Below are 12916 nucleotides of genomic sequence, written 5' to 3' on the forward strand. Positions count from 1 at the left end.
CAGGAGAGAGCTAGCTAGCCCAGCTAGGCTGACTCAGGAATTCTGGGAGTTGAAGTCCATGAGTCATAAAAGAGACGAGGTTGCTTACCCCGATCTTGTTGGACAACAGCCTGAAGCTTGTCAGGTGAGCAGCAGATAGGAGACGGGGGGAGAGAGAGAAAGAGAGAGAGGGAGAGAGAGAGAGAGAGAGAGGAAAGAGAGAGAGAGAAAGAAAGAGAGCGGGGGAAGAGGAGTGGCAGACCAAGGGCAGATAGAGAGGGAGAGAGAGAGAGAGAGAGACAGACCCTTTTGACATCTAAAATGAAGATAACACTGCATATATCCTTTTTTTACCTGTGTGTGTGTGTGTGTGTGTGTATGTATATATATATATATATACATACATATACATATATATATATACACACACACACACATACATACACACACATAAAAACACACACACAAAAACACACACACACCTATAATAAAGGTAAAAAAGGATATATGCAGTGTTATCTTCATTTTAGATATCAAAATGGTTTTGCGGCTCCCAGTGTTTTGTTTTTGGTGGGAAACGGGTCCAAGTGGCTCTTTAAGTCTTTTGGGTTGCCTACCCCTGCGTTAGACAGCATTCTTTGGTATTAGTGGAGATGGAGCAAGCTCACCTGGGTACTTTCTGGCAAATGAGTACTTTGGGATGGAACTTGTCAGTCAACTTGTAACAGAACCCATAAAAGGTTCTCAGCATCCCAAATATGACCATAAACTGCAGAAAGCCAAAACCCCCTGCTGTATGAAAGCTTGTCTCACCTGGTGTTTCTTTTTGCCAGTATAGTAACATAAAAAGGAGAAAATCAGATGGCTTTTTCACAGAGAAGTATGCTGGGTGCTTGCAAGGTGAGGTGAGATTGGAGACAGTGAGCAAAAGGGAAAGATAAGAGATCACCCTCAAGCAAAAGCCAATACTTTACCAAAATCCTGTGGCTATCTGAGAGAAAGAAACATATAGCAGGCATGTTTTGGATCTGTCTAATGAAAAATGGAGGCAGAAGAAGAAAGAAATTGAAGAGATAGCCTCATGTAGCTCATTTCTGAAATGGAGGGAGAAAGAAAAAGCCTCTTAATAGTTGACAACCTTTTCCTTTGACTAAAGCTGCTTGGAAGAGGAAAAAAAGAGAATAATTGCCAGTCCCCTCCAGTCTATTTTCCCCTTATCTTTTTTTTCCTTCTTTTTGTGCAGTTGACTTACTGATGAGTTAATTTTAACACGTGATGGCTATTTTAACGGCAAAGCTTTTTATGTACTAGTTTTAAGGCCATGCTTTCTTATTTGAATGTTTAAGAGGTTTTTTTTGTTTGTTTGTTTTCTTCTTTATATTTCTTTGTAAATATAAGATTATTTTTAAAGAAGTTTGAGAAAGATCTACTGGATAAGAAAATAATAAAGGTGAGATAAAAATAATGTAGTGGATTTTTTTCCTCTTATGAACAAACCTCTGAGAAGTAGCTTTCCCAAAATGTTGGGCAATATTGTAAGTTATTTTGTTTCACTGAAAGTTATCTTTATGCTGAGTTTGGGAAATAATGGAAAAATATGATGCATTAGCAACAGTCAGTCACAGGAAGCTTCTTCCTATTGTGCTAGCTAAACATTACGTTAATTTACTGTACTAGAACTGGCTTTTAACAAATTAAATTGTAGCAGACCGAGCAAGACAAGACCAGAAGGAGTATGCCTTCATCTGTTTTGGATCAAGCATAGTCTAAAATCTAGATTTTTGGGGCTTAATGAAGACAATCGTGCTTTTCATTCCTTCTGCCTTAAAAAAAAATCCTAGTTTGATTTGTCTGCAAGCAATCCTTGTACATCTTTCCAATAAAATTCAGTAGTTAAGTCTAGATTTTGAGGGCCAGCATCAACCCATATAGAGTTTTGATGTAGCATATTTAATCTCACATTACCACATTCTTATATATTTTGCTTTGTCCTTCTGTTTCCCCTCAAAGCTGCATTTGAATTACATTTGCATCAAATCTTTATTTATAGATAAATGGAAAATCTTTGGATCCCTGTATTTCCATGCTCGAAAGAGATCAAATAATTTATATTTGGTTAGCTGTCTGCATTTGGTTATTTTAAATTATTCAATAAGACAAAATGTTTTCTGATTCTATCTTGTTTGGGTACAATACAGTTTAAGCTATTCCTTGACCCAGCTGAAATATAAAATCACTATCAATAAAAATCTGTTATTCACAAAAGCATATAATATATTTACTTGAAGACTACAGGATTTTTCTTCCTCAATTCATTTATATAATGGAAGAGTAATTTTAGATTCATTGAGCATTGCTAATGAGGCAAAGAAAGAGATTCTATTTACTCACTCTGCAGGGTCAATACCTTGTGGTCTCCTTGTAACCGGGCTGAGGAAAATAGGTGGGAATTGAATGATCTGTAAAACTCTAAAGAATTATCTAAAATTATGTTTGCTTGACAGAGTGTGATGACATATGACATACTTATTTCCTTTCCACCTTCGGACTAGTTGTGGTTCCTGGCAACTACAGAGATATGTCCCTGCAGTTGGAAGCATTTTTGGGATGTATTTTTCCCTTCTCTCTAGGGTTGAGACTGAGAGACTGACCCAAGGTCACCCAGCTTCTTTTGGGGCTAAAGTGGAAATAGAACTCATGGTCTTCTGGTTTCTAGCCTAGTGCCTTAACCACTACATCAGACTGGCTGTCCCATGGTATTAAATGATCCATCTTTCCCTTACATTTAAATTAAGAAAATGAGGAGGAAACTTGGAGGAACTGAGAAAAAAAAAATCTCCTTGTTGAAATTCTTAATTCTTCTGCTCTTTCTCTGGGTAACTGATGAGGGAAGGATGCTAGAAGATTCCTTTCTGATTTGTATTTTGAATCAAGCAGGCAAAAAAAAAAAATCAGGACATTTACGTTTGCTTTTGAGGCAACCTTTCTGTATATTTTTGAAGTTTGGTTTGAGCATAATTTGGAAATGTAGTTGTCTGCTAGCTGATCTCATGCATTATTTCCTTATCCTTATTGCCTAATCAATGCTTTCTGCCCTAATCCTCCTTCCTTGATAATCTTCTTAAACCAGTGCTTTAGCTTTGGCTTACTCAAGGACCTGATCCCCTTGTCTTCACAGCCAAAGGGATGCTTATCCACTTTGCAACAAATGCATGGTCATAATTACACAGAAACACACAAAATACATGACATTTATGAAATATATTCTGTCAGGTTTTGGCTCATTCACTCTTAAGTCAGTCTGTCAATGATGGAAACCAAACCTCTACTATACCATTTAATATCCTGGATATATGGCATATATATCCCCTGATAAAACAGGGTTTGCAGTTGTGAATGTGCAAAATTTTCCTTGCATCACCATCACTCAAAGCAGCAAGGACAGGGATTGAATGGGTAGGGCTAGCAATTTATGGGGCAGACCCTGTGTGCATGCTACTGTATCTAGTGTGAACATTCATAAATTCAGACAAGTGCATGGCCAGCATTTTGGTAATGTAGTTGAACTTTTCTGCTTCAATAAGCAGGAAGTGGTACATTCTAATAACTTTCAGCTATGCTAGAAAACTTTGTCCGTAGATTCCCACAACTAGCATCCAGGCCTTGTTTAATTATTTAATTTCAGCTTGCTGTGACTCCCTTCTGAGTTCCAAAATTAATTTCATGGAGATTCCTAGGTGATGACAAAGAACGAAGTAGCTCAGTGGAAAGGCATGCTTTTCTCTCTTGCATGAGGAAGGAAGCTACTTTTAACTGCTTATTGTCGAAGTAAATGTCATAATTAGTTTCAAGTTTAGTTACATTTTGTCAAGGATAGATTGAGTATACTCACATAGAAGCTTAGTAGTTAGCAATTCATCTTTACCTCCAATGATTGCAATTAAAACAATTGCCTTATAAAGAAAGAACAGCACAAATAAAGCACACACTTCTTTAATCCAAAGTACTTTGTCGTGCTAGTTTGTGATATTCAATAAAGAACTTTTCTCAGGAATGCCAAAATTACTACAAAATTGACTTTCATTCCAATTAATAGAATACTAACTTTTTAATATTAATATTATAGTCTCAGAAAGATGAGTTGTCTGTACTGAGCTCTTTTAACATTTATTTCTTTGGACCTTGCTAGTATCATACTTAAAGAATTAATTCTTACCTAATATGTTATGGAATGAACAGTGAGGATAAAAGGAATTGGAGTAACAAAAGTAAAACGAGAGAGAGAGAGAGAGAGGGAGAGAGAGAATTTATCTAAGACAGTGGTTCTCAACCTTTTTAATGCCGCGACCCCCAACCGGTCGTAAGTCGAGGACTACTCAACTGGTCGTAAGTCGAGGACTACTCAACTGGTGCAGCACCATTTGCAGAATGGGACTTTTGGCGGGCTCAGCAGGGCAGAGACAGCCTGGACAATTCCTATTGGCTTTTGAAAGCCAATAGAATTAGACTCTATTCAAGAGAGTCTATTCTATTGGCTTTCAAAAGCCAATAGAATAAAAGGGAGTAGCACAGCTAAGGAAAAGGGGGAAAAAATGGCAGACTGCATTGTTTGGCGACCCCCGTGAAATGGTCGTTCGACCCCAAATGGGGTCCCGACCCACAGGTTGAGAACCACTGATCTAAGAAGACTTCAGAATGGTAAAGCAGAAGTGATTTTGGATTGTGATAAAGAGATAATAAAACAAAAAAAATGTTTTTGAACGAAGGAAAAATGATGATTCAAGAATATAATTTATTATTGAAAAGGAAGCGTACATCTTAAATAGTATTGTTAAGAATAACAAATTATTGAAAAAAAACCATAGGAAAAATATAGGAACTCTAATAATGAATTTTGTGCGACTAATTCTGTTTTTTATAAAAGAGAATGGAACTCTGATAAAGCATTTTTGGAAAAGATCTTTGAACTTTGAAACATATTCATTAATATTTAGACTGCCATGTATAGAAAGAAAAGAAAAAAAAAGAAAAGGAACAATAGCTACATATAACAAAAGCTTTATTCCTTCTCTCTGACTGAGAAATGTTTTTACAGATTTGAAAAGCTGAAATGATCGAAGTCTATATGCTATGTTTTGTTCTATGAAAAAAACAAAATATACAAAAGAAGAATAATATAGTTAACAATATTCCTTATACAAGTATATTTTTAGGCATTTCAGGTAGCAAAGAACAATGCACATGTAAAACACTGATCTGTATCTAACAGGATTCTTTGGAAGGAGAAATGAAAGTAGAGGCTAGAAGCATGAAGTGGTATAAACTATTCACATTATTTCTTTTGAGAAAAGCTATGGTGCCATCTTGCTGTAATGGCTTCATTTGTATTGGAAAATATATGCATCTCCAGGGGGATAGCTCCCTCCTTAATTAGTAGAAAAAGACTGGGCTGGTGTTTGCTCTCTGCCTTGATGACGCCTGACAGAAGTGTATTTGGACAGAGTACAGACACTTGTAACAGTGCTTTGTTCCAATGGGAATTTTCATTTTTAAGTGTATGTGTAAAAGACAAAAAAATTCATATCCCATGGTGGAGCTGGGTTTGTTATCAGATCCTACATCTTTCCTGTGACTTGACTTTGCTATTGTTTTTCAAGAACTTGCCCTTAAGATGTGTTCTTAATGTTTGCTCTACTGGCTACCGAATATATATTATTTCATTTTTCTTTCCTGCCACATTAACATAAAATGGTACTCATAGGTATGGAAAGTTTTGTGTGTGTGTGACTTGTTATTTTGTTAGATTTTGGAGTAGCTGCATTGTAGAATGATTATGAGTGCCTTGGTAAGTCTAAAAATCAGTCTGTTCCAGAGTTTTATGTCTTTAGTCCATCTTGTCAAATATCTACTTACTTTTGCAAACTTTAAAAATATTTGCATTTATTTCTATAATATATATATATTAGGTAGTTTTTAAATATTCAAGCCTCTTGATTACTCTAAGAATATTTGAAAAAGTGTATATTAGAGGAGGAGGTAAACAAATTCCAATTCACACTAATTTGGGAAGTGTAAATTAAATTCAGTTGGCTCAACAAAAATGCTGTGCCATGCCTAGGAGATATCATCCAGGTATTGCATAACAGTTGTCTTTATGTGTTGCCCAGTAATGTGGAAAGTTCTGTATTTTCCAAAAGAAATACATGTGGGGCTGTTTCTACAGTTTTCTTACTTCTCATAATCTCTCTTGAATTGGGATGACAAAGACTACTTATAGAAGTTTGAGTATAAAAGCCAACTTCCCAAAATAAATTAAACAAACATGATGTATAGAAATTGTCTTACCTGCTTCAGAGCTTTTAATGATTGGTAAACCTTCATAAATAAAATAAAGTATACAGGGGCTTCGTACTCATTGTAATTTTGTTCTCTTGATTCTATTCATCTTGACACACAATACTAATTTTAAATGCATAAATCTATATGCATGTCCACCCCATTCAGATGTTCATTCTTTCAAAAGGTTTCTGTGGGATACTTCCTTGGCATAACCATCTAATACCGTAAGATAAATGTTCATTATTTAAAGTAGAAAACTGAGATTTTGGAACTTAGTGGTATGTATTTTTTTTTTCTTTTCCATTAGGTATAAAATGTGTGGCTTCAACAATCAGTTGTGAAGATCACCGATGTCAGTGGTTTCTTCACTTGGCTTTTCATGATGTGAACAGACCAATGGGCAACTGAATCATGGACAAGCTAAAACAAACTTTATGGACTGTTTTTTTAAATCAGTTATTTCCTTCATCCATGGGAGACTATTAACGGATTACAGTGGGAAAGAGAAAGTGGAAAACGAAGAAAGAAGCTCTTTGAATTGGAAAGTGATCCTACAATGAGAATTACGAGCACATCTTGCATCTGTCCAGTCCTAGTTTGTCTCTGTTTTGTGCAGAGGTGTTATGGAACTGCACATCATGGCTCCATTAAGGTGACTAGAAATCAAACCAGACATATAGAGGGGGAAACAGAAGTCCACCACCGGCCCAAACGTGGATGGGTATGGAACCAGTTCTTTGTTTTAGAAGAGCACATGGGACCGGATCCACAATATGTTGGAAAGGTAATATCTCTCTAGTGTTCTACAGATGCCTTCTGTGCCACAATTAATTCCAAACCTCTTCAAGGCCATATGTTATACAAGAGCTGTGGTGGAGCAGTGATTAGAATGCAGTATTGCGGGCTAATTCTGCTGACTGTTGGCTGCCAGCAGTTTGGCAGTTCGAGTCTCACCGGCTCAAGGTTGACTCAGCCTTCCATCCTTCCGAGGTTGGTAAAATGAGGACCCATATTCTTGGAGGCAATATGCTGAATGCTTAGAGAGGGCTGTACAACACTGTGAAGCCTGCTCTAATACATAGTGGTAACTTCACTATAGTACTTTGTTTGACATTCAACAGAAACTATTTCTAGGAAGAACATCTCAATTAACTGTGGGAATGTTTCCTTATAAACAGCCATTTATTGCTAATATAAGGATAAATTTTAGCAATGCAATATTGCAGAATTTGCCTTTGTTGCAGATACGGGAGCAATGTGAATTGCATGAATTTGAATTTCACTCTGGGCTTAAGCCTATAGTAGGAGAATATTAAAATCCTGAATAGAATTAATGATCAGAGAACCACTGAATTTTTTTATAGCAATCTTTATATATGGTTACCTGGGTTTGTCTCTCTGTGTGTGTTGTGTATGTGTGTGTGTGTGTGTGTGTGTGTGTGTGTGTGTATGTATGTATGTATGTTTAACATATTTCTGTATTGCCACAGTCCAAAAAGACACTTGGTGTCTGCTAGAATATTGGCTGATTTACACAAGTATTTTACATGTTACCAAATTTGTTTTGGTTTTATTTTGAATTGGGAATAATGCCAAACCTTCATGATTATATTGTCAGGAGATCTCCGTAATGTAATGTTGTGAAAGATAAAGAGACAATATTTTAATACCATTCTATGAATGTGAATGACACAATTGTTATGGACCATGGCCTGCTCTAATACATGGTGTAAAATATATTTAAAAGATATATGTTTTATAATATATATATATAATATCTAAACATATATGCTTAAGTAATAGGAACACTTTGTTTGGGCCTGTGTGTTTCTGTGTGTATTTCTGTGTATTCCTGTTATTTTTAGGAAATTCTGTTATGCTATATATGTGAAACAAAGGAGATGCAGTTTACATATATGAAACTATTGACTGTCTATTGCAAATTAGAGGGTTTTTTTTTCTATTTTGCAGGAAATATGTCATGAAACAAAATATCTATAAGTAGTTGCCTTTAATTTTCGTTTGCTCTGTTTCATCATTGTAGTCAGTCCCTTATTCCAGTCTCTATCCCATTTTTAAATCGTGTTTTGAGGAACCCTAGTCTTTCGCAAATTTTTCTGGGTTTTTGTGAGAAAAAACAGAACAAGAAAAAATGCAGCCAATTGCTAAAGCTTTACCTTTCAAGGCTTTTGGCGAAGGCTTTTGGGATTTATTTATTTATTTTTAATTAACAGGTTCAGTAACCTAAAAGATATAGGAAACACTGACATTATCTAATTAATAAGTGGTGAATAATTGGTTCAAAATCAATTTGAGAACTCATTAATGATAGCAAAACATTAGTTTACAACCAATCCTATTTCATATACTTATGTCAAACACATTCTCTAATATGTAACAATGGTTGTAATTTTCTTAGTACCCACATTAGCTGCATTTTGTAAATTATGGGTTTTTATATGACTGTTAAAATAATTTAGCAGCCTTTTTTTGAAGGTTGAGACAAAGATAAAATAAAATAAATATAAAATAAATCCCCCCCCCCCGGTTTTTCTGCTCAGAGTGAATAGGATTGCTCCCACTACCTCTTCATGCACCCATGGAAATGCCTTGCTGTCAACAAAACTTAACAAAGAGGGAACAAGCATTTTGAGTGTCCCATTTTCTTGATTTCACCTTGGCTGTGTCTCTGGTTCAGTTGCAATAGCTGTACTCCCCTTCAAGTGATCAGCTTGCATGGAGTGTTCCAACATGTTGGCAACTGCAGAATTATAGTTCAAATCAACATATAAAATGAAAAAGAAAGAAACAAGACTAGCTTGCACCCTGATTTCTATGCCTTTAAAAAGGGGCAGGACAGGGCAGGCTAATATTGAGAAACTTAATAATAAATGCAAATCACTTTTTTTAAAAAAAATCCCCTCCATATATATATTTAAAATCCTCAGCAATTGCTTGGATAGCCAAATATATCCAGTAAATGTGGTGATTAAAGATTTTTCCTTCTGAATTCATGTTTAATCCTCTTTTGTCCAGGCTTTGTACCAAACCAAAGATCTTTGTTTTTAGGCAAAGTAATGTTATAATGGGAGTAGGCTTTCATACTTTAAAAGCGAAAGCAATTATGGCTACAGCAGAGATACATGCATTTGTCAATTTGACCAGAGAAGAAAAATGGAGGGCATATTTCAATCTTCCAGGTTGCTTTTTTAAATCTAAATTATCCTCCGTCTCTTATTTATTTGGCAGATGGCAGAAATATGAGCATTATAGAGTCACTTGTATTTAGGGTTGCATGTGTGGCTGAGAAAATATCAGAAATAATTGGACATCTTTCATCTCCTATATTACATTTACAGTATAATCAAGATCAGAAGCTTTCCTCATCTATGAATGTATCTACTTAAAAATAAAACTATAGGAAAATCAGTCGCAATTTGCAGGTACAGTAAGTTGATAGTGACATTAAGTGATAGTGATTATAATTAAGCCACAAAGTTTTTTACCAATTTTGTTTGTTTGACTTTTTTCCACCTTAAAATGAAACCTATACATTTTGATTAACTATAGAGACAAATATTTCACACAATCTATAGTCATGTTGTCTTTGTTTCTTTTGTTTGTAATATGTATTTCTCCTCTTACATCAGGTTTCTATTAATTTTGTCTCTTTTTTTCATCTTGGAGAAATTTGAGTGTTTGCTATGAATTGACACCAACTGGCATATAATCAATTAGTTTTTAAATGTACACTGCTAAGAATAATTTTTGAGTTGAGGCATCCCTATAAATTGGAAATACAACCAACCAACGAAATAAATAAAGTTGCTAGAGCTTGATGAATTATTATTAGGCTGGATTTCCACAAGCAGTTACATGTTGCTTTGAATTCTTGCACTATGTGTTTGCCTATATGTATATGTATGTATGTGAATAATGTCTGTCTATCTATCTATCTATCTATCTTGAATGACATTGAGAATTCTTCTAATATGACCCTTAAAATATACATTCATTTGCTGCCTTATGGTTTTAAATGTGATACAAGTAAGGATGGAAGCTGCTTATTAGCACATTAAATGGTGTAGGGCAGGGCTTTTCAACCGGTGGTACCCGTACCACTTGTGGTACATTAATGAGTGGCACATGGTACGCAGCCCTGCCTAGCCAAGTGTAGTGGGGGAGGGAAAGAGCCAGCACAGGCAAGGACTTACAGTGAGAGAGCCCTCTGGAGCTGCAAAGGCCCCAGGTTCACTTCTGGCTCACTCTCCCCCATGAGAAAGGAGGGAGGCGGAGACAGAGCCTATAAAAAGAGGCAGTTTGGGCAGGAGAAGGAGAGAGAGAAAAAAGCAGCAGCCTTGGGAGGAGGTGGAGTCAGCTGTACCGAAGAAGAAGGGGGAGGGGGAGGAGGGGAGAGGAGATCAAGCAGGCTAGCTGGCTGGCCATGAGCTGATCTACAACTGCTATGGTAGCCACCTATGCTGGCAGCAGCAAACAGACAAGAAATGCAGCAGGGAGGGGTTGCCCTCCAAGAGGAATGGAAAAAGGCAGCAATGGCTGGAGGTGGGAAGGAGATGGAGAGTGAAAGGATTCTTATGTGCTTTTGTGATTTTGAAGTTCTGGGATTTGTACAATGAGGGCTTTGTGTTCTTAAGGAGTGTTTGGCAATTTGTATTTGGCTGATGGCTACTGTCTCGTGTTAGCTTCTATTACTCTGCTGTTAGCTGTAAGTTTTGCTGCAAGGGATTTTGAAGTAATTTTCTCCTGAATGGATTTTGCCTGTAGCACTCCTTTACTTATGAATGGAGCCATTTGGGGAGGTTGCCTTAGCCGGCAGCCAGTACTTACATTTTTTTTCTTCCTTAAGTGCAGGCTGTGCTCCTTACTTTCCTTTCTAGCCAGTAGCTAATTCTTAAAGGGGAATGTGCCTTTTTAAGCTAGTTTGCTCAGCAGCTTGTCTTTTCTGTCTCTGGAGGACTTTCCTTGTTTGATCAATATATGGAAGAGGGAAAATATGGCAGGGGGGGTTCAAATTCTTCCTTCAGAAGGAGGTGGGCATGAGAAAGAGGAAGAAAGGGAAGGGAGAGAGGAAAGGAAGTCCCGCCTTAGCACTTGGCCACCAGCAGCTCTGCCATTGACTTTGCTTGTCAAAAGGCTGCAAAAGAGGATCACATGACCCTGGAACACTGACTATTATAAATATGAATCAGTTATCAAGCATCCAAATATAAATCACATGACCCTTGCCATGCTGCAGTGGTCATAAGTGAGAAAAATGGTCATAAGTTATTTCAGTACTTTTGCAACTTTGAACAGGTTTTTTTTTTTTCGTCATCAAGTTTTTGACACCTTGCTAGGTGGTAATCGAATATTGCCATATCCTAAAAGTGGTACAATCAGTAAAATGGTTGAAAAGCCCTGGTGTAGGGTTTCCTGCCTGAGCAAGGGGTTGGACTCGATGACCTCCAAAGTCCCTTCCATCACCATCATCATTGTCATCATCATCATCTTTGAAGAAGGGGAAAAAATCTTGCTAATTCCTTAATCTTTTATATTTATCACCATTTCTTAGTCTTCAGGGCCTCGAGAAGATGTCAGCTCCACTATTATATGCCTGAATAGTTTCATTGAAGAGTATTACTGCATCTTTTCATCATAAATCTGGCAGTAACAAGGATTTATTTCAACCCTAGAAAAAAATTTAAACCTCTAAAAATATGTTATATTGGTATGTTATATGTGGGTATGTTATATGTGGTGCATATGTATTAAAGGCAAATGATGGACAAATATGAAGAATGAACCAAATGTTTAATATGTACCACTGAGATAATTTTAAAATGAGAGAAAATCTCCACCAGGATATGATAGCAATTATCACTACCTAATACCCAGCTGTGTAATTAAGCCAATTTAGCTGCTTATCTAGGAACCTGGAGTCTAATCTTATTGTACAAAGACCAATTTTCCCTAAAGAAATAGGACTTTTTTTCCATGAAGGATAATGGCCAATAAAAACAGCCTTTTAAAAGGTTGCAATATTTCTAATAATGTTGGTCTTGTTTTTACTTTTGATTTGGGCACTGAATCTATGTTAGTTCTCCTGAGTCATTAGAATCATGCCCTATCAGCTTTTGGCATGGTGCTCATATTTCCCTTAACAAATAAATGGTTAGAAAATGTGTTGGTTAGCAGTTGCTTAATAAATTGTTCCTTGCAGATCTCAACAAAATCCATTCGTATTGGGTGGATTTGCCCATTTGACAACATATTTAAATATGGCATAAATATATTGCATCCTTTCTGTAATTCATGAAAAAATATATATATTCCCTGTATCCATTAGTAAGAATTTGCAATTGGATGATGGAATATCTCTGATGAATCAAGGGTAGCAAAGGATAGCTAAACAAAGAGGATCATGGTCCACGATAGGCCCTTATGTGAGTTTACTTTGATGGACCTTGTTTAGCCCCATATTATGATGACATTGTTTTAAAGAAGTAAATAGTTTCATATGTATGTGTGGGCAATATAGAGGGTGTTTTTTAAAGTTTCTTTAATTGCAGGAATCACTTCTGGTACTAGATATTCAGTT

The 12916-nt window shown here is 36.3% G+C and overlaps 1 protein-coding gene across 7 annotated transcripts in view; it reads left to right on the plus strand.

Moving 5' to 3' along the window:
• CDH18 (cadherin 18) overlaps nt 1-12916 on the plus strand; it is a 605479-nt gene that overhangs the window by 427610 nt on the left and 164953 nt on the right. For 6 of the 7 annotated variants that reach the window (XM_039346754.1, XM_039346753.1, XM_039346759.1 and 3 more), the window contains one exon: nt 6626-7102. The exons of the other annotated variant lie outside the window; for it this stretch is intronic. In XM_039346754.1, the coding sequence (XP_039202688.1) occupies nt 6875-7102 (228 nt within the window). In that variant the 5' untranslated portion in view covers nt 6626-6874. The remainder of the gene's footprint in view (nt 1-6625; nt 7103-12916) is intronic. 7 annotated transcript variants of the gene reach the window in all.

The sequence above is a fragment of the Crotalus tigris genome, unplaced genomic scaffold, assembly GCF_016545835.1.
Source record: "Crotalus tigris isolate CLP2741 ecotype Arizona unplaced genomic scaffold, ASM1654583v1 scf7180000018018.2415403412:4055106, whole genome shotgun sequence".
In the NCBI taxonomy this organism is placed as follows: domain Eukaryota; kingdom Metazoa; phylum Chordata; class Lepidosauria; order Squamata; family Viperidae; genus Crotalus; species Crotalus tigris.